Source organism: Cricetulus griseus, chromosome 5 (genome assembly GCF_003668045.3).
Source record: "Cricetulus griseus strain 17A/GY chromosome 5, alternate assembly CriGri-PICRH-1.0, whole genome shotgun sequence".
In the NCBI taxonomy this organism is placed as follows: domain Eukaryota; kingdom Metazoa; phylum Chordata; class Mammalia; order Rodentia; family Cricetidae; genus Cricetulus; species Cricetulus griseus.
Window position 1 is genome coordinate 81413744 of NC_048598.1, and position 23791 is coordinate 81437534.

General features: G+C 35.8%; 1 protein-coding gene across 1 annotated transcript in view; it reads right to left on the reverse strand.

Moving 5' to 3' along the window:
• Positions 1-574: 574 nt before the first annotated feature.
• Positions 575-23791, reverse strand: part of Cdh19 (cadherin 19) — an 86794-nt gene continuing 63577 nt past the window's right edge. Inside the window, exons 9-11 of the mRNA XM_027418129.2 lie at positions 17239-17356; positions 14549-14800; positions 575-1131 (exon numbers count right to left, since the gene is read on the reverse strand). Coding sequence (XP_027273930.2) covers positions 641-1131; positions 14549-14800; positions 17239-17356 — 861 coding nt within the window. The 3' untranslated portion in view covers positions 575-640. The remainder of the gene's footprint in view (positions 1132-14548; positions 14801-17238; positions 17357-23791) is intronic.

Below are 23791 nucleotides of genomic sequence, written 5' to 3' on the forward strand. Positions count from 1 at the left end.
GGTAGCAAATTAATCTATGAAATTCCCTTAATCTGCTTTCCTTTCTTATACAGACTCAGAATAAATGGAGCAACATGAGATAATGTGTAATTCTCATTAATTCATACATTTAAAACATAATCAAATTCAGAGTACTAAAGAGTAATCTTGCAAAAATATACATTTTCAAAATAAAATACTTCATAGAATCTCAATAAGAAAAGTGCTAACATATAAAGAAAGTCTTTATGAAATCATCTTTGCTTCTCTCAGGTGTTAAAATTGATCTTTGAACAGAATCAGGAATTTAGTATATGTAGAGGCTTCATTTTTACATTTTAAAAGAATGGGTAGATGAAAATTATGCAGAAGGATTTATGTGGTACATTACCCATTTGGCCTTATGAATTGTTGAGAATATGCATTAGATTACATGAAAATATTCTAGAGGACCATCTTAATGATAACAGCAGCAGTGCTTTCAAGTGGTATATGAAATATCATTCGTTTTGTCCCTCCCACCCTCCCTGTTGAACTTGAAATGACCATAATTCTACAAACAAGGACATCTAACAGATTTCCAGAGATGAAAATTCTACAAAAGACTGTCATTTCATGTAAATGCAATACAATACTTTTTGCATATAGGTATAGGAAAGCCTTAATTGTTTGGTTTCATTGCAGAACTAAACATGCACGCTAATCTTTTAAATCGAGGACCCAAGTCATTAAGATAGTCAAAATTGTCTTCCTGATCAGTGGCTCTGGATCCTATGGAGCTGAGAGAGCCTGCTAATGACCCTGTGCCTTCAAAGGCAAAGGTCTGCAGTGAGTCGAAGGGGGGAGCATATGGATCTGTGTTGGCTTCTTCCAGCTTCTCTAGGATAAATTTTCTGAATATGGCAGTGTCTGGCCCTACCTGCAAGGACTGCCTATAAAAGCTCCTGATCTCGGCACTCTTGCTTCTCCGAGATTTCTTTTCTCTCATTACTGTGTTGCTTCTCAACTCCACAATATCATAGGCCTCTGAGTCTTCTTCCCCACCGCCTTCATCATCATAGCAAAATATATTCTCTCCATACTCTTCACTTTTCTCTGGAAATAGGGTCTGCTTCCTTCGTTGTTTCATAGCCAGCATAAAAAAGACAAACCCTGGTGGAAAAAAATGACATATGAACATGAATTAATTTATTAAGCGTAGTATAAATTTTGCAATCCTTGCCTTTGACACAAGTTTAAGAAATTGCCCTCAACTCGATGACTCTAAAGAAACAGGTAAGCCATAAAAAATGATATCTGGATCACAGCCATGATTCTAGCTGATGCTTTATAGGAATGTGTGGAGAAAAATAGAGTATACTGTATTGTTTCTTATTTAATTTAAAACTCAATTTGTAATTTAATTAATTTTCCAGTAGTATACAGAAAAAGTACAATAATAGAATATTTTCCAAACTGAATTACTTAGTGATCAACCATATATGATAATGGAAGTTTAAAAAAGGAACTATTTGATATTCTCTGAGGCACTATCATGGAATAATTATTTTTAAAATTATCATTTACAGACTTCTATGTATATTTTATTAGTAGTATGAATCGACTATATACTATACACTTATATATAAAGTGTATATACTTTATTTATTTAATTATGTATCAGACTTCTTATAAAAGCTTAACAGTTTCTGCTAGATTTTATTATTTTATAATGTTATGCTAAGAGACTCTGCCTTTTATTAGAGAAGTAGCAATTAATATTCTAAATACCAACCTAGCAGAATTAGCTTATGATTATGAAAACTTGCCTTGCAAAGTCTGCAAGAAATACAGATTTCAGAGTATCTGTGGCTATGAATTTGGCTGTATGATCTTGATATATAGAACATGAACTGGGTGCTTTATAGTCTCAAAAAGGACCAAGAGAAAGGAGATTAATTCTCAGTGGGGTATCAATGATAGGAGATATAACATCCAGGATCTCATATAGCCCCTCTCATTGATCTAGTGCTGGGAGAAATAGCTAATATGGATCAAGGGCACATTTCCTGCCAGGTTTATGCAAATTGTCATTGGCTGAAACTGCAATGTCCTTGTTAATGAAATATGGCCAGTGAGAAGCAGAAAGTATAAGAGCATCACACTGTATCTCCCAGAAGAGCAAAGACAGTAACAAAAGAATCCAAATGTCATTCACATTTTGATTCTATGACATAAAAATCCAAATTAACTGGCATGCAAACCATATTAATGATTAGTAGCTATATTGGAAATAATTTTTAAAAATATGTAGAAATGGAACAATTTCAGAAAACATTTTTATTAAAAAAAAAAAAAAACAGGATAGGCTCCAAAGTTACACAGAGAAACCCTGGCTCAAAAAACCAATATATATATATATTATATATATATATATATATATATATATATATATTTGTAACACTTTTTGAGCTTGTGTATCAACAATAACCAATCCTTTCTTAACTTTGTATCTATTTACTTCCTCAGTGTTTTCCATTAAAGTAGTTGAAGTAAATTGAGGTTATATTATTAAAATTTCAACCAAGAGATATATATTGAATACTATTTCTTATAAAAATGGCAAAAGGAGCCAAGTGAAAGAGAAAAAATAGGAGTGATAAAACAGAAAACATGGTATTTTAAGAAAGCACTATGAACAATTTTATAATGATGAATTGTACGATGTAGAAAAAAATGAATGAATGCTGAGAACATACAACCTACTGAGAGACATACTAAGGAGAAATAAGTACTCAGGTTAAATAATAAGAAAGAGATTGGAATTATAAACCTACCATGAAAAAAACAAGACAAGGCAAGGACCTCACATTTTTGGTGATGAATTTTACCAGGAAGTTTAAAAAAATAAAATACCAAGGCTAACCAAAATCTTATAAAAATTCAAAAGTAAACACTAATTTGATTGTTCAAGAAATGATTGTGTCAATTGATACTTGTATTTTTTAAAAGATTTATTTGTTTTTTTATGTGTATGAGTGCTGTGCCTGAATCTTTGTAAGTCTCTGTACAGATGCCTGAAAAGGGCAGAAGATTGATTCAGAACTGTATGAGACAAGAATTACAGGTAGCTGTGAACCATGGTGTTAGGGTGTGTACTAGAAACTGAAGCTCTGCAAGAGCAACAACTGCTCTTGAGGGTTGAAACATCAATATAACTGAAAACATCTAAACTTTTATGTATACCCTTGCCATTGTCAGCATAGATAAGTTTATGATATCAAATTATTATGCTATGTGTGTGCATAGAATATTATTTGTTCAGATCACAACACAAAGTCACTTGTGCCCACATATCCTGAAAAACCAAGAATGTTATGCATACAGAATTATCTCCTCAAAGGGATGAATGTAGAACCTGTACTTTCAACCATAAATCTGGGTATTAGAGTTGTTTAACAGCCTGGACCATGTTATCTCTTGGTCCAAACCATCTCAACCCCTTATGACCAGAACACAACCAGAGGTGGTTAGTAATCTAAATCTTTTTACAAATGTCTATCCCAGGATCTTACAGCCAGGATCAGAGGCAACTAAAAGACTAAATAAATTATTTGGTATCTGTATTATGAATACCAGGCCAGATCCTTTTCTAGCCCTTAAGCTAATATAGGTAGCCTGTCTCCAAACCCAACTTCTAAGAAGAAATGACATGTATTATGAGTTGAATTTTGCTGTAATCAAGGTTCCTTGAATTACAACAGGAAAGTTTTCTTACAAACTATACTGTATTTAATTTTGTTGATGATAAACTACCTGGCATCAGACTCAGTAGAAGTAGTTGAGTTTGATGATGCCAATTCAGTCTTATTTTTTTTTTTGCGTTCCTGTTTCTTTTCCTGTTTGGTAAAATTGGATGATCTATTGCTTATGTTTTTGTGAGTGTAGTTATCTTCGTTGGTTTGGAGTTTTCCTTCCAGAACTTTCTGTAGTGTTGGATTTGTTAATATGTATTATTTAAACCTGGTTTTGTCATGGAATATGTTGTTTTCTCCATGTATTGTGATTGAAAGCTTTGCTGGGTACAGTACTCTATGTTGGCATCCATGATCCTTAGTATTTTTAGAATATCTATCCAGGACCTTATGGCTTTCAAATTGTCTATTGAGATGTTTGGTGTGATGTTGATAGGTCTGCTTTTATATGTTACTTGGCCATTTTCCATTGTGGATCTTAATATTTTCTACCAGGAATTCAAACAAGAGAAAATACCAGTACTCCTCAAATTGTTTCACACAATAGAAACAGACAGGATATTGCCAAACTCTTTTTACCAGGCTACAATTGCATTGATAACCAAGCCACAAAAAGATACAACTAAAAAAGAGAATTACAGACCAATATCCCTCATTAACATCAATGCAAAAATACTCAACACTATATTGACAAATTGAATCCAAGATCATATCTGAAAAATGATCCATTATGATCAAGTAGGCTTCAACCCAGGGATGCAAGGATGGTTCAACATACAAAAATCCATCAATGTAATCCACCATATAAACAAATTGAAAAAGAAAAACCACATGATCATCTCACTAGATGCTGAAAAAAGCCTTTGACAAAATCCAACATCCCTACATGATAAAGATCTTGGAGAAAACAGGAATAACAGGAACATATCTAAACATGATAAAAGCAATATACACCAACCCAATGAACAGCCAACATCAATGAAATGGAGACAAACTCAAAGCAATTCCTTTAAAATCAGGAATGATACAATGCTGTCCACTCTCTCCATATATCTTCAATAGTTTGCTTGAAATTCTAGCTAGAGCAATATGACAAGAAAAGGGGATCAAAAGGATACAAATTGGAAAGGAAGAAGTCAAGCTTTCGCTATTTGCAGATGATATGATAGTCTACATAAATGACCAAAAAAACTCTACCTGGGAACTCCTACAGCTGATAAATACCTTCAGGAAAGTAGCAGGATAAAAAATTAACTGAAAAAAATCAGTAGCCCTACTATATGCAGATGATAATTGCAATGAGAAAGAAATCAGAGAAACATTACCCTTCACAATATCCACAAGGAACATCAAATATCTTGGTTTAATGCTAACCAAAAAAGTTAAAGAAATGTAACACAAGAATTTTTAGTCTCTAAAGAAAGAAATTAATGAGCATAACAGAAAATGGAAAGATTTCCCATGCTGTTGGATAGGTAGAATCAACATAGTAAAAATGGCAATCTTGCCAAAAGCAATCTACAGATTCAATGCAATCCCCATCCAAATTCCAACACAGTTCTTCACAGACCATGAAAGAAAAATCCTCAAATTTAAATGGAAAACAAAAAACCCTGAATAGCCAAAACAACTCTTAAAATAAAGGATCTTCTGGAGGCATCACCATCCCTGACTTCAAGCTCTATTGTAGTGCCATAGTTCTGAAAATAGTTTGGTACTGGCATAAAAATAGACAGATAGAAGAATGGAATTGAATGAAAACCCTGATATTAACCCACACATGTATGAACACCAGATTTTTGACAAAGAAACTATATTTATACAATGGAAAAAAGAAAGCATCTTCAACAAATGGAGCTGGCACAACTGGATTCAGACATGCAGAAGATTGCAGATAGATCCATATCTGTCACCATGTACAAAACTTAAGTGCAAATGGTGTCATGACCCGGCTTGTGTCAGCTTTAACCCACAACACCCACAAGGTTCCACCTGAGTGGGGGTGTGTGGATCTGGAAGCTCCCAGCAACCCAATGGCCATAAAGATCAAACACAGGCATCTTGTCATCTTCAGAAAGCTCTCAGTTCCATGTTGTAGAACTAGAGTCATTTCTTTATTAGCCATCTTCTCTGGTGTTTCTTAAACATCCTCCCAATACCACGAGGAAAACCATTTCCCTCTTTGTTCCCTCTCTGCTCTGGCCACTGGCCCTTAACTTCTAACCTTCCAACCTCACAAGTTGCTGACATACCTCTAGCACCTCTGCTCAGGTGAGGGCCTATTCAGAGGCTTAGGCACATACAGATGCAAATAAGAGGCATATTACCCTGAGGCCATGGTAAACAATAGTAGCCTTACTGGCATTAACAATACAATAGTGGGCCTGAGCTTTCTGGTGCTCCATGTTTAGTGAGACCAAAGGCTGGATCTCAAAATATTCCATAGCAGAAATGCTTTGGTCCCCCACAAAATGGATCAAAGGTCTCAACATAAATCCAGCCACACTGAATCTTCTAGAAGAGAAAGTGGGCGATACCCTTGAACAAATTGTACAGGAAACTTCTTCCTGAACATTACACCTGTAGCACAGACATTGAGACCCTCAATTAATAAATGGGACCTCCTGAAACTGAGAAGCTTCTGTATAGCAAAGGACACAGTTAGTAAGACAAAATGAGAGCCCACAGAATGGGAAAAGATCTTCAACAACCTGACAGAGGGCTGATTTCAAAATATACAATGAACTCAAGAAGCTAGCCACCAGAACACCAAACAATGAACTTAAAAAGTGGGGTGTAGAGCTACATAGAGAATTCTCAACAGAGGAATCTGAAATGGCTGAAAGACACTGAAGAAAGTCCTCAAAATCCTTGGCCATCAGAGAAATGCAACTCAAAACAACTCTGAGATACCATCTTACACTGGCCAGAATCGCTAAAATCTAAAACACCAATGCAATCTATGCTGGAGGGGATGTGGAGAAAAAGGAACACTCCTGCATTGCTGGTGGGAGTGCAAACTTGTAAGACCACTTTGGAAATCAGTATGGTGGTTGCTCAGGAGAAAAGGAATCTGTCTACCTCAAGATCCAGCAATTCCTCTCTTGGGCACATCCCCCAAAAATGCAATCTCATACAACAAGGACATATGTTTGACCATGTTCATAGCAGCACTGGTTGTAATAGCCAGAACCTGAAAGCAACCTAAATGCACCTCAACTGAAGAATGGATAGAGAAAATGTGGTGCGTTTATACAATGTTGTACTACTCAGCAAAAAATAAAAGGCAATGCAATCTTGAAATTCACAGGCAAATGGATGGATCTTGATAAAACCATCCTGGGTGAAGTAACCCAGTCACAAAAAGACAAACATGGTATGTATTCATTCATATATGAATTTTATACATAATCCAAAGGATTACCAGCCTACAATGCTGTTCACCAAAAAACTAGAAAACAAAAAGCACTCAAAGAGAAAAATGCATGGACCCCAGAGAATGGGAATGTCCAAGACCTCCTGACCAAACTGGGAGCCTGAGGGAGCTGGCAGAATGAGAGGAAGAGAAGAGGAGTGGAGAGGAAGTAATGGAGGAGCAGAAATTTGAGATGGGGGAAGAAGGTAGATTCCCAGAGTTCTACAAGGATGACATGGACTGAAAATCTAGGCAATGGTGGAGAGGATATTCTAAATTCCCTTCCCCTATAATGAGACTGATGACAACTTTATATGCTATCCTATATCCCCCATCCAGTGGCTGATAGAAGCAGATGCAGACACCCACAGACATACACTGAATTGAATTCTGTAACCCAGTTGCAGACAGGGAGGAATGAAGATCAACTGTATGGAGACCAGGCTGGTGAAAAACATAGAAGCATCTGGCCTGAACAAGAGGGAGCACATGGATCCCAGACTGCTGTCCCAGAAAGGGACTGACCCAGACACCTGAACATGGACATCAATGAGGAGGCCTCTGCACTCTATGGGGCCCTTGGTAGTGGATCTATTTTTTCCCCTGGTGTAAGAAGGGAATTTGAGAGCCTATTCCACATGAACGGATGCTCTCTCAGCCTGAACACATGGGGGAGGGCTTAGGCCTGTACCAGGATGATGTGGTAGACTTTGGGGAGCCCCCACTGAGGGCCCTACCCTGCCTTGGGAGTGGTGGGGGGATGGAGTGGGGGGCATGTGGGGTTTTGGGGGGAGGATTAGGAGGAGGGGACGGAGAAGGAGAAGGGATTTACATGTGAAGCAAGATTTTTTCCTAATTTGAACCAATAAAAAAAAAGAAAGAAAATTATAACTATACTACCTAGTGTTTATCTCTCCCAAAGACCCCAGAAGGAAATTATATTAACTTAGTAATCAGGAAGTACAAGCAATCCACTTCCAAAAATGTGAGAAATGTTAAAAACAGCTGGCTGCCAGTACAGTCACCCAGGTCCTTCTGAAATGCTGGGGCATATATCTTCAGGCTATACTCCTCGTAACTCTGAAAGACTTTTCTGTGAAGAAGGATTTTTAAGGACTGTACTCTCTTATCTTGGAAAGTTTTCCAGTCATTCTCATTTCTGTCCAGTTTCTCCAATTTGGTCAGCAAAGTATCAACAGTTGAGGCAAGGACACTTTCTTGCCCAGTGGTTTATTTTGCCACAAAGATTCTATTTGTAGAAACTCCATTTGTAGTTTCTTAGATGCTCATCAGCTTTTCTAAAGTATATTTGTGCTTCCAGGAATAGATATGTTTCATTGTCATAAAAAGTTCCTATGTTATTAAAATATTTTAAATGCTATATTCTGTAGATCTCTGAAGTGTTTGAAGACAACCTATCTAAAATATATCTGCTTGACCATGAAAATATGCTAATATGACTTAATATTTTATTGTTACAGTTTACTCATTACTAGCATATATCTCCTTATTATCTTACATAATTGGTAATAATACTTCTGCTAGTTCCTTTGTTTCTTTGTTATGTTTCTGTCTGGTGGTCTGTCTAGTGGTGAGATCAGGGTGTGGAAGACTCCCACTATAAGTGTGTGAGGATTTATGTGTAATTGGAGCTTTACTAAAGTTTCTTTTATCAATGTGTGTGCCTTCGTATTTTGGGCATAGATGTTCAGAATTGAGACATCATCTTGATGGATATTTCTGTGATGAATGTGAAATGCCTCTATTCATCTCTTTTGATTGAGTTTAGTTTGAAGTCTAAAGTTATATATTAGGGTTGCTACACCACCTTGTTTCTTAGGTTCATTTGATTGGAAAAACTTTTCCCAACACTTTACTCTGTGGTAATATCTCTCTTTGAATTTGAGATGTGTTTCTTGTATTCAGCAGTAGGATTGATTTTGTCTTCATATCCATTCTTTTAGCCTGTAGCTTTTTATAGGCACATTAAGAACATTGACTTTGAGATATAAATAACCTTTGATTTTTCATTGTTTTTTTGTTTTGGATTTTTTGTTGTTGGTGTTATTGTGTGTGGATTTCCCCCTTTTGTCTTTTGGTGTTTGGTAAAGTGAGATTATCTATTTCCTATGTTTTGTGAGTATACGTATCTTCATTGGATTGGAGTTTCCCTTCCAGTATTCTGTGTATGGCTGTGTTTGTGGATATGTATTGTTTAAATCTGGTTTTGTCTTGAAATATCTTGTTTTCTCCATCTATAGTGATTGCAAGCTTTCCTGGGAATAGTAGTTTACGCTTGCATCCATGTTGCTATAGTATTTATAGAACATCTATCTAGGACCTTCAGTTTTCAAAGTTTCCCTTGAGAAGTTGGGTATAATTTAAATAGGTCTGACTTTTTATGTTACTGGGCCCTTTTTGTGGCTTTTAAATTGCAGAATCCCTACAACTCAGTGAAATTGAACAATGTGTAATTGCACAATTTTTCGGTTAAGAAAGAAATAAAAAAAGAAATTAAAGACTTCCTAGAATTTAATGAGAATATAGACACAATATACCTAAACTTATGGGACACATTGAAAGCAGTGTTAAGAGGAAAGTCCATAGCACTAAGGGCCCACATGAAGAAACTGGAGAATAGTACACTAGAGAATTAAATTAACAGTGCAACTGAAAGCTCTAGAACAAAAAGAAACAAACTCACCCAAGGAGGAGTAGACACCAGGAATTAATCAAATTGAGGGATGAAAACAATAAAGTAGAAACTAAGAAAACAATAAAAAGATTCAAGGTAACAAAGAGTTGCATCTTTGAGAAAATCAACAAGATAGACAAATCTTTATCCAGACTAACCAAAAGGCAGAGAGAAGCATGCTAATTAACAAAATAAGAAAGGAAAATGGGGATATAACAACACACTGAGAAAATCAAGATAATCATCAGGTCAGAAAAATCATCCACCTTGTTCAAGTAGGCTTCATCCCAGGGATTCAGGCATGGTTCAACATATGAAAATCTTTCAATGTAATTTACCATATAAACAAACTAAAAAAGAAAATCATATGATCATCTCACTAGTTGCTGAAAAAGCCTTTGATGAAATCCAACATCCCTTCATGATAATGGTTTTGGAGAGATCAGAAATAACAGGAACATACCTAAACATAATAAACACAGTATACAGTAAACCACTAGACAATATCAAACTTAATGGAAAGAAACTCAACTCCATTCCTCTGAAAGCAGGAACAAGATATGGCTGTACACTCTATCTGCCATCTGTCAAATATTGTACTTGAAGTGATAGCTAGAGTAATAAGACAACAAAAGGAGATCAATCAATGAAATACAAATTGTAAAGGAAGAAGTCAGATTTTCACTATTTGTAGATAATATTATAGTTTACATAAGTGACCTTTAAAACTCATCAGGGTACACCTACAGCTGATAAACACCTTCAGCAAAGGGGCAGCATATGAGATTAACTCAAAAAGATAGTAGCCCTACTATATAGAGACAATTAAGGGGCTGAAAAAGAAATTAGAGAATCATCATCATTTATAATAGTCAAAAGCAATATAAAATTATTTGGGATATGTAGGAAGCCGGTTCCTGCATTATAATGTTGCCTGAAGACACCAAGGTGTGAATTACTTCACAGGCGCTGGGTAATTTCCATTCCTTTGATCTCTGCCTATCCCGTGGCTCATTTTTGCCTGAGGAGCTGAAGCCATTCATAGGGTAATACGTCCCAGGCGGCTGGTCAGCCTTTTATAAGGGATGGTTTTCTTAGTTCAGTGTCTCTGCTCAGTCTCTGTTCAGTCTCCACTCTGGTAAAATGCATTAAAGCTTGTCTGCAGAAGGATCCGAGTGTCCTGCGTGTATTTCTTGCTGGCGAGGAATACAGAGCGGGCGCGGGACAGGGATAGCCAGGCAGTGATGGCTTTATCCCAGCATTCGGGAGGCAGAGGCAGGCAGATCTCTGTGACTTCGAGACCAGCTTGGTCTACAAGAGCTAGTTCCAGGACAGCCTCCAAAGTCACAGAGAAATGCTAATCAAACAAGTGAAAGACCTGTATAGCAAGAACAATGAGTCTTTAAAGAAAGAAATTAAAGAAGATACAAGTAAATGGAAAGATCCCCCATGCTCTTGGATAGATAGGATCAACATAGTAAAAATGGCAATTTTGCCAAAAAGCAGTCTACAGATTCAATGCAATTCCCATCAAAATCCCAACAAAATTCTTTATAGACCTTGAAGGAATAATATTCAACTTTATATGGAAACAAATAACAGAATAGCCAAAATAAAAGCCTGTACAATATAGCAGCATCTGGGGGCATCACCATCCTGACTTCAAGCTCTATTATAGAGCTATAGTCCTGAAAACAGTTTGCTATTGGCACAAAAGTAGACTGGTAGACAAATGGAAAAGATCTGAAAGCATTGATATTAACCCACATACCTAAAAATGCATTATTTTTGACAAACAAACAGAAGTTTTACAATGGAAAATGAAATCATCTTCAACAAATGGTGTTGTCCACTGGATGAGGAAATGTAGAAGATTACAGATAGATCTATATCTATCACAATGCACAAAAGTTAAGTACAAAAGGATCAAAGACCTCAACATGAATCTAGCCACATTGAACCTCTTAGAAGAGATAGTGAGGCATACCCTTGAATGAATTGGTACAGGATACCACTTCCTGAAAAAAACATGCTTAACAAAGACATTGAAATCGACAATTAAGAAATGGAAACTCCTGAAACAAAAAAGCTTTTCTAAGGCAAAGGACACAGTCAACAAGAAAAAATAGCAGCCCACAAAATGGGAAAAGATCTTCACCAACCCCACATCTGATAGAATGCTGATTTCTAAAATATATGATGTACTCCAGAAGCTAGTCACCAAAACACCAAAAAATGAAATTAAAAAGTGGAGTGCAGAACTAAATAGAGAATTCTCTAAAGAGGAATCTAAAATGGCTGAAAGACACTTCAGAAAGTGCTCAACATCCTTAAACATCATGGAAATGCTTGTCAAAACAATTCTGAGATACCATCTTATATGTGTCAGAATGGCTAAAATCAAAAACACCAATGACATTCTATGCTAGAGAAGATGTGGAGAAAAAGGGATACTCCTCCATTGCTGGTGTGAGTGGAAACTTGCATGACCACTTTGGAAATTATTATGGAAGTTTCTCAGGGAAATGCCAATCAGCCTACTTCAAGATCCAGCAATTCTTTTCTTGGCTTTATACCCAAATAATGCAATTCATACAACAAAGACATATGTTCAAAGACTATGTTCATTGCAGTGTTGTTTGTAACAGCCAGAACCTGGAGGCAAACTACTTGCCCCTCAATTGAAGAATGGATGGAGAAAATGTGGTACATTTACACAAAGTTGTGTTACTCATAGGAAAAAAAAATGAAATCTTTAAATTCACAGGTAAATGGATAGAACTGGAAGAAAACATCCTGAGTGAGGTAAACTAATCACAGAAAGAAAAGCATGGTGTGTACTCACTCATATATGGATATTAGACATACAGCAAAGGACTATCAGCCTAAAATCCATATTGCCAGAGAAACTAGGAAATAAGGAGAACCCCAAGAGGACAACATATGGTACCCTGAAGAAGGGAGTGGGACAAGAACCCCTGAGCAAATTAGGAGTATGGGGGAGAGAGAAAGGAGGTAGGAAGAGGTGAGGCAGAGAAGGCCATGGGGGAGGAGAACAGGAAAGAACAGAACTGATACAGGGGTGGAATAAAGAGGGCAAGAAAGGAGATGCCCTGATAGTGTAAGCCAGTATAGATTTAGAGATAGGACTGGCACAGAAGAAAATTGGGGGACCCCAGGGATGACCCCAATAAAGAATCTAGGACATGGTGGAGAAGCTGCCTCTTCCCCTATAATGAGATTGATGACTACCTTGGTTGCCATTCTTACAGCCTTCATTCAGTAGCTGGTTGAGGCAGAAGCAATCACCCACAGCTTAACACTGAGCATTACTCCTAGAATCCAGTTGCAGAGAGGGAGGAGGGATGAACAAATAAGCCAATGACCTAGTGAATGCAGGGAGACCCTAGTCATAAAGCTGGGGAACCAGCATTGGACTGAACCAAGCCCCTTGAATGTAGGTCCCAGATAGAAGATGTGGGCAGTCTATATGACCTCTAACAGTGGAGCCAGTGTTTATCCTTAGAGCACTAATGGACTTTGAGAGCCCATTCACTATGGAGGTTTACTATTGCATCTCTGATACAAGAAAGACGGCCTAGGCCCTCCCCCAAATGATGCTATGGACTTTGATGGTCCTCTGTGGAGGGCCTCAGTATCCTTGGGGGTAGGGTGGGTTGGGGGCATCAGTGGGGAGCATAGGATGATGGAAGAGCAATGAGATGGGGTGATTGATATATAAATAAGAGTGCTTCTAAAGTTAAAAAAAAAGAATTCCCAGTAAACTTACCAAATCTGCCAATCATGTCAGTGAACAGTGAGGTATAGCATGTCTGAATTGGAGAACTACCTTGTGGCCTTGTGCTGACAGTTTCAGACAGAGGAGAAGGACTGTATAAAAAGCCTGAAAATTTCCTGAGTTTGGTGAAAGTTGAAGTTCCACACTTAATCAAGGATTTGAGGAGAATATAGAAGAAAACCTAATTTGTCAGGAAGGGACACAGGCTTGGAACTGGGCTGGTGGCATCAAAGCAGTTTTTTTCACAAATTCATAATTTATAGTTGGTTGCCAATTGTTGCATGTTAAAGAAAAGACCCACAGATTGATACTGGGTTCAACCTGAATTTCAGGGAAGCAAAGCAGTAAAGCTACTAGAAATGTTTTGTCTATAAAAGGGATGGGGCTTTCCTGTTCTCATTGTGGCTAGAGAATGAATGATGGATACCTTACTCCTGTCTTATATAACTCCCTAATTTTGGGATTAAGTGCATGTGTTCCCAGGTCTTGAGATCATGTTTGAGTGAGCTATTTCTCTTTAGTACTGAATCAATCTTCTATAGATCTGGGTGGCCTTGGACTCAAAGAGACCACTCTACCTCTTAATCCTGAAATGTAGAATTTAAGGTATGTACCACCACCTACTAGGTTCTGTTTGCTGGAATTAAAGGTAGGTGCCTGGCTTCATGGCTTCCAAATAAATTTGTTTTTTGAATTCTCAGTCAGTCTTTAACAAATCATAAATATCACCACACATTTTATAAGATATGAGAAGTATCAAATTGCAAAGCAAATACAAAGAATTAAAAGCCAAGTGTATTTGGTTTTAAACTTCAATATGTTTAGAGAAAATAAACATGTATAAGAATATTTTATAACCACTTCATTCAAATATTTCTAGTTTTCCTTTTGCAAATAAAAATTTGTAACCTTCAAAAATGACTTACCAAGTATTACCATAATGCATACAAGGATGGCAATTACTAGTTCTGTTTTGAATCCCATGATAAAAAGAAGTCCCTTGCTAGTACAAGTCTCTGTGCTTCCACTTTCTCCACAGTCACAGACTTGTATAGTAAGGGTATTTGTGCTTGTAAGAGATGGGATTCCATTGTCAGCAATAAAGATGATAATGGAGAAGACAGGTTCTTCTTTAAGGCTAAAACCAGTTCTATTGGTCAAAATTACAGCTGTGTTATCTACAAAAGAAAATGCATGTTCATATTTTTTATTCAACAATATAAATCAGATAGGATCAAAATGAATACTAAGAGCAAAGACATACCAATATAACCATATCTGTGAAAATATTTAAAATATATTAAAATATCTAGTCACAAATCATTTTCAAATACTCTGAAAGTGAATTATATAATAAGAAGAATTATTTGAATCAGTCCCAATGCATCCTGAGAAATATAGAAGATACATAGTGAAAACACAAGAAAATATTTCTGTACTCATGCATCAGTACTAGTAGGGGCTATTTAGCATTAGACATATGATGAGCTCAACTTTATTTCCATTAATTTTGCTCAACATTCATTCAGAACAAATTAATTTCATAATACTGGATATGTGTAAGACATTCAGTAATCTAACTTCAAAGCTATGTACCCTTAAATAGTGCACATCCTAATTAGAAAAAGACATAATTCAATTTTGGAGACAAATTATATTAGAATATTCATTTTACTGTGACTTTACCAAGTTGTACTTCGTATAAATTCCAGACATACCTTTATTACTTGTCATCCCAATTCATACATCAAAATAACAATACTGCAGAAATTGGTGAATATTTCAAAGATACTTCAAAGCATAAATGAACGTAACAAACATTACTTCCATTTCTGTGAATATTTTCTTCAAATCTAAAATACTTAGATTGATATTTTCATGATTTTCTTCCAACAAATTTTTGACTTTTACCTTTCTAGGCTTTTGTATCTGTTCTGCATTTGTTTTGACATTGAGTATCCCTCTGTGACAGATAATCTTCGTTTACTAGTTGATATAATGGAGAAAATTGAACCTCAATCAGGGAATGCTTCAATTAGCTTGACCTGTGGGCATATCTGTGAGACATTTTCTTGGTTGGAAGTAGATATTCGAGGGACCAAGATTCTAAACCAGCCTTAGGCAAATGGGACTACTCTTTCTAAGAAAGAGAACTAAGCAAATAAGAGAAAAGCATGCTAGTAAGCCTCTTTGTTTTCTACTTCAAGCTCCTTATCTGAATCCCACCAAAATGGACTGCAAGGCAATTAAACTGATTCCTTTCCAAGAGGATTTTAGCCAGTGTTATAACACAGCAACAGAAACAAACCAGGGCACGTTCCCATTACCATAAATAGTATTTGTATCCATAAAACCAAAGTGAGAGGTACAAGATAAAATCCTCATTTCACTATGAGACTGTATGTAATTCATAACTTTTAGGTAAGAATCAAAATTTAAATATATATATATATATATATATATATATATATGGCAAAAATATCTTTAAGGTTACTGAAAAAGCTAAATTAAAAATTTTTATTAGTTATCTTCTTTAGATAGAAGGAACAGAAATGCAGCACAAAAGCATAAAAACAGACCCATAGATACTTAGTGGGTTTTCAAGGTTCATGTTGAGATCAGAGAATCAAAGCAGCCAAGCCATTAGATTTTACTTCTACCCAGGTTAAATGGCAATCCTTTGTCTATGAATCCTCAGAGGCAAAAAGCTCTCAGTTCCTGTCTCCTCCTATCCTTTATTCCTTTCTGTGCCCAGCCATATAACTCCTGTCTCCAGCTCCCTAGTGCTGGGATTAAGGTGTGTGATTCCAGGTGCTGAGATCACTTTTGTGTGAGCTGTTTATTTTAGGACTGGATGAAAATACTTATTCATGTAATAAGTGTGACCTTGAACTCGAAGAGATTTGTCTAATCCTCAATCCTGAGTACTGTGACTAAAGGTGTGTACTATCACTGCCTAGTTTCTATAGCTAACTCTTATGCCTGGCTTTGCACCATGAACTCTCAGGCAAGCTTTATTAAATCATAAATAGTATATATCATCACACAGAAATTCTAAAATCCTAACTTCACGATATTTATTCTTCAATTAATAAAATCTTTGGATTGCAAAGAAACATACTTAAACACTAAGTTTATGTAACCTAATTGTTGTTGATAGGTATTCATTATTAAGTCAAGGTAATCTCATTGTAACTTAAATATAGATTACTACCTATTTGTCTTTACATTGATAATTGATAGAATCCAGTATGGCAAAATATTAGTGATGTCACCACCATAGTTATATTTGAGAGCCTGTAACATTTTCTAGTATCACTGATAAAGGATAGCTTTCCATTTTAAATTTACATCAAGGTGCTGTAAATGAAGTACTTGGTCTTACATATGCTAGACAAAGCAATTATATCTCTAGTCCTTTGACTCATGACTTCTGAATGTGCTTCTAGTTTGAGGAAATTTGAGCAACAACAGAATCAGTGTCATTAAAATTGATTTTGCATTATTTTCAATTTTGGCCATTGCTCATTTGTTATATTTTTCAGTATTGCACCAACAATAAATGATCAGTTCCCCATATCCACTTGTATAAAAGATATTTGATTGGAGGGGTTACCTTTATTGTCTATTAGTATAAAACTTGAGTTGTTCCTGTCTTCCACAAAGTGATTAAAATAAAAATGGTGATCTTCTATTGACTCATCTCTGTCTATTGCACTGATGGTCTGAATTATCTGGAAACATAAAAAGAAAGTTGTTATTATTTAAATTTCAAAATGCTCAAGCTATTATTTCATGTACTGTTTCTTAAAATTACTTTAATAACATCATTGGAACTATTGCACTAGTCCTGTATTTGTCCCATACTTCATTATTTGTTCTCATTATTCATCTGAAAGCCAGTCCTTATGATTTGCAGATGCAGTCATGATGATATTGACTTTCTGTTTATAAACATTTTTAAGGTCATTAGATTTTCCTAAACTAATTAGTTGTGAGGTGGATTTTCAGAAATGATGAATTTAAAGCTTAAAGCTAATGTATGATTTGACAAAAACAGATGATAGGAAAATTATTTCAATTTATGTGTCACTCTGTAGCACAAATCATAAAACTATGAAGAAATGCTCATACAATCAACTCAGTTCTCAATTAATTGTTTCATGAGAAGACATAAACTTGGTCATTATATTAAAAAATAGATAAAACAGTCATGATCACACAGTGGGATTATGATTAATTCTGGAAATTAAAGTAAGTTAACTATAGTAACTATTATTTTCTAGTTTAATCAAATCATCATCAAAATGATTGTAACAGTGTTTCAAATAAAATTTCACTTGATAGTAAGATGAAAGATCCAAATGGATAGGATATATTTTAAAGACCAGTTAACTTTGCACATGGGAACAGATAAAATTTTTATGATACTGAAGCAATATATATAATATACATCCATATTGACTTACATTTTCTAAATAAATTGTTTCTAGTTAAATAATATGTCTTAAGTATGTGATAGAAAGAAAAGTTTTATTGAACCTATGTTTATGGTAATAAATGTGGTTATCACATGATTGCAAGGCATTAATTTTATTTTAAAATACTTTATGCCTTTTTTACATTAATGAGGTAAGGAATTGTAGTATTCTTAACCCATATCATGCTACTTGCAAATTTTCTGATCTCAGACACTTGGCTAGGTGTAAATATATAAGTGTAACCATTCATTTGCAGGCTCACTTGGGCTAGCCTTTTAAAGTGATTTGTGCATCTCTATAATTTTATTGTATCCTCACCAAGAAACCTTTCTCTGATTAAATTCACATAAATTGTGTTCCAGTTTGTTACTGATCATATAGTTTTGTTTTATTTGTCAGAGTAAAGCAAGATTTATCAGAAATCGAATGGCTAAGATCAAAAACACAAGTGACAGCTCATGCTGGAGAGGATGTGTAGCAAAGGGAATGTTTATCCTCTGCTAGTGGGAGTGCAAACCTGTACAATGACAATGGAAGCCAATATGGAGTTTTCTCAGAAAATTGGGTATATATCTACCTCAAGATCCAACTATACCACTCCTGGGCATATACCCAAAGCATACTCAATCATAACGCAAGGACACTTGCTCAACTATGTTCATAGCATCTTGTTTGTAAGAGCCAGAATCTGGGAACAACCTGGATGTCACTCAAATGAAGAACGGATTAAGAAAATGTGGTATATTTACATAGTGGGATATGGCTCAGCTGTTAAAAACAAAGGCATCAGGAAATTTGAAGGCAAATAGATGGAACTGGGAAAAAAAAATCCTGAGTGAGATAACTCAGACCCAAGAAGGCAAATGTGGTATGTACTTGGTAATAATTTGATATTAAGTCTAAAGCAAAGGATAACCATGCTACAATCTACAGTCCCGGAGAGGCTAGGTAACAAGGAAGTCCTAAAGGGGGACCTTGGATCTTCCTAGGAAAAGGAAATAGAGGAGATCTCCTGATTGGACTCAGAGTGGGTGGTCAAATGAGCTTGAGGGATAGGGTTTGGGAGGGTAGGTGGAGGGGGAAGAAAAAAATTTATCAGAAATCATGAAGCTTACACTTACCTTGATGGCATGTACAATTTTTTTTTTTGAGTTTAGGACTTTTAGTTAATTTGTCCTAAAGTCACTGTAGCAAAAAACATGATAAACATTTTTTTACAACCCACAAGGAAAAAAGGGTAGTAAAAAAGCTTTTGAAATGGCTTTTAAAGGCTCTGTCATTTAACAGAATTGTAAAGCCCCACAGTCAATACTTTAAAATGAAGTGGGGAAGATTGGGACTGATTGTTCATGCTTGTGAGACTTGCTGAATGAGGCAGAGGCAGGAGGATCAGAACTTTGAGGCCAGCTTGAGCTACATATTTGGAGATTAGAGCTCACAGATAAAGCATTTGAGAGCAAGTACATAAATTGTATGGCAAACACAATTTCATTTAAAAAAATGACACCCGTTAGAAATGGAAAGCTTCAAAAGATGAAACCAATGATTGTATATGCATGTTCCAATGTGTTTAATTAAAACTATCCAAAGAATATTGTTCATCCTAGAAACAAATAAAACAGATCAGTTACATAAAATATAGATGCACTTACATTTGCTTCATAGAGGGTTTGCAACAAGATATAATTTATTCTGATATTTTAAAAATATTAAGAAATGAACACTAACACGCTCCCAATATTTTTTCTTAAAATTTAACAATGGGACTCATGTATTTCAGTGTGAAAATGAATCTAAAAATGTACTTCTACTTAGAGGTGATTAGTTATCTAAGCTATTATATTTATCTGAGTCTATTGAGCTCTTTAAAATTGATGGTGTTTTCAGTAATGAATTATAAGATTTAAAATTTAAATATAAAATATTCATGGGTTTAGAAAACAAGCATTAGGGATAAACCCACATTATAGCCAATTTTCATAGTGTGTTTCTAATATTCTATTTGCTCTCTGGGTATAACTCTGCCTTAATTCCCCTTACATGGTTTATTGGACTTCCTATCTATAATTATCTTTTGATTCTGTGATAAAGATTAATTCTATAAACATGCAGAATTTGAAAATATACACTTTCAATATGGACTTCCATATGATTTAGGCACTGGTATATATTATTTTAGCTAATCTTCAAAATGCTCTTTTGGAATAAATTCTGTCACTACTTATATTTTATCAATAGTGATATTAAGTTTCAGGGGTGTACTACAATTAAGCAGAATAAGAATGGATGATAAACAGTTGTTTGAATGTCTCTTTGATCTCTTCTTTCTGTTAGACATAGAAGTTTATTACTAAATACATAATTATATTATATACTGGTCTATTTTCATATTAACATAGTTAAAATTTATATAAAATGCAGTATATATGATTAATTGACAGCATTTAATGTACTTTAAAGAATAAAGCATCTTTTACATGGTTTAATTTGATACAAAGAATAACTCTAATTTCAACCATTATATAGATCTACTTATGATTTAAATAATACTTAGAGTGAAATAATCTTTGTGTACTTGATCTTGTCAATAAATTTGAGCATGGATCAAATTTTACTCTCAAAGTTGTCTCATAATTGCTATTTATTAATGAGCTTGTAAAACATTTTATAATTAAAGAGTGACCCTATCCTCAATATAATTGTGATGGATATTATTTATGATGTAATATAGCTCGCCTGGAGATAGAATGCAAAGGAAACCAAGACATAGAAGCAAAGCAGTGTGATACACACCTTTAATTCCAGAAGTCATATTAGATAGCCATAGAATCAGGGCAGTGGTGGCACACAACTTTAATCCCAGAACTAGAGAGTTATATAAGACAGGAGCAGAGTCTCAGACAGGAAATTATTCTCTAGATGTATTTAAAGAAAGGATCAACCCAGCCTTGATAGAGGTAAGAGCTGTCTGCTGGATTGGCTGCTTTTCCAATCATCACCTTAATCCTTAATATCTGTCTCTGAGATTTTCTATTCATGTTATACAATACTTCTTAATATTTTCAGTCTACCAACTGAGATCCAACCAAACAGTCTACCAACTGAGATCCAATAGATGTGCTATTGGAGATCATTCTCATTTCAATCCCTCAAATTAAATGAGTTGAATTTCCACAAATATAAAATCAATGTGTGAAGAGTTCAAAAATTCAAATAAGGATGAACATCTGTTGATCTTCCTGTAAGCCACTTATTCCAGGTTTGTTTTAAATTTAGTTAATGAGAAATATTGTTAAGTCCCTCTTTGCCAAGAGTTTATACAATGTAAATATGTCAAATACATATGAATGAGTATACATTTTTTGGAAATTTAATAAAAGAGAATGAAAATGAGAAATAAAGCCCCTCCTGTGGGGATACAGCTCAACAACCCCACCATGCTTCTCTTTGGACTGTGCAACATACAAGTCCCACCCTGAGCCACAATCAAACAGAATCCATCATCCTCTCCCCTGCTCTGCCATCCAGTCCATCATCCAATGAGACATCAGTAGGACCCTGAGACACAGGCACCACCTGCCATGATTGGTGGAAAAGCCTCAGCATCATGTCAGAAGGTAAGACTCATGCACAGAGGACACTCCATCAACCCCAAGCATGCCACCCATTGGACTCTGCAACCTACAAGTCCCACCCCACCACCCAAACCCATGGAAGTTGTGATCCTCCCAGCAGCTAACTATCAACAATGATAAAATGGACCCCCAGATACACAGGAACCACCTGTATGAATTGGAGGAAGAGCCCCAGTATCCATTCACCAGAGGCTTCAAGAGGTATGGCTCCATCTGTATCAATTTGAGGAAGAGATGGGTACACAGCAGTGTAAAACTACATTCATCAACATAAAGAGCAATTTGGCATGAACATAATCTAGTGCTTCTACAACAGGAAGACCTGAACATCTCAACACCAATGAAGCACGAAAAAAAAAAAAAAACCTTAAAATACACTCTAAAGTTGGCAGAGTCCCATAAAAAGGAAACAAAATGTTGTTTAAAAAAATCAAGAAATATAAAAGACAAAATTTGGAAGAAATCTATAAATCACAAAAAGAAGGATAAAAAAGTCAAGAAATCCCTGATGTCTCCTGAGCCCTACCCTTGCCCAAGGTCACCATCACCCAGGATCTCTCTGGGCCTGTGGCAGCAGAGAGTCAACCCTCCTGCATAGAGTGGACCAGCCCAGACAGGTAGGACCTCCATGAGTCTGGAAATATTCCTTCCACCTCTGCCTCCCTAATTTCACCTGAGCCCTACTCCTGCCGAAGGTCCCATCACCACGGGATTTCTCTGGGCCTGCAGCTGCAGAGAGTAGTCCCACTCAGAAAGGAAGGACCTCCTATAGTCTTGAAATACCTCACTCTCTCTTACCCCACTGCAGCCCCAAACTCTCCTGAGTGAGGAGATTACCACAGGAGAGGCAAGACCATGCATATCTGCAGACATTGAAGTCTTGGCCTACACACACCAACAGGTGACAAGAGGAGATACAAAGACCCAACATGCACCCACTGGAAGAAGAGATGAGAAAAAGGCAAAATAAGAACACACTCAACAGAAAGACCAATATGATACCATCAGAATCAAGAGATTCTAGACCAGCAAGATCTGAAAAGCACAACACAGAGGAAGAAGGAGATACAGACCTAAAAATCTACTCCATGAAGATGTTTAAGACCCTTAAAGAGGAAACAAGAAAATCTCTTGAAGAAATAGAAGAAAAAAACAAACAAAAAATCAAGAAATAAGTAATTCTCTTAAAGATTCTAAAGAAAAAACAAACAAACAAGTGAAGGAAGCATTGTAAACAGTTCAAGGCATGAAAGCTGAAATACAAACAATAAAGAAAACAAAGAATGAGGGAATACTGGAAATACAAAGGCTGGATAAATGATCAGGATTTAAGGGTGTGAGTATAAACAACAGAATACAAGAGATGGAAGAGAAAAACTCAGTTGTTGAAGACTCGCTAGAGGATGTACAGTCATCAACCAAGGAAAATCTCAAGTCCAACAAATCTCTAACACATAATATCCAGGAAATATGGGACACCTTGAAAAGGCTGAAACAAAGAATAATAGGTATAGAAGAAGGTGAAGAAATACAGCTCAAAGGTACAGAAAACATATTCAACAGAATCATAGAAGAAAAGTTCCCCAACCTACAGAAGGATATGCCTATGAAAGTGCAAGAAGCTTACAGAAAACCAAATAGATTGGATCACAAAAAGAACTCCCCTCACCACATAATGATCAAAACACCAAACTTAAAGAATAAAAAGAAAATATTAAGAGCAGCAAAGGAAAAAGGCCAAGAAACATATAAAGGCAGACCTATCAGAATCACACATGACTTCTCAATGGAACATTTGAAAGCCAGAAGGTCCTGGATAGATGTCCAACAAAGACTAAGGGAACATGGATGACAACCCAGACTACTGTACCCAGCAAAGCTTTTATTCACTATAGATGCAGAAACCAAGATATTCCATGACAACCAGATTTAAACAATACATATCCACAAATCCAGTACTACAGAAAGTCCTAGAGGGAAAACTCCAACCCAAAAAAGATAACTACACTCACAAAAAAATAGGTAATAGATAATCCAACATGAACAAACAGGA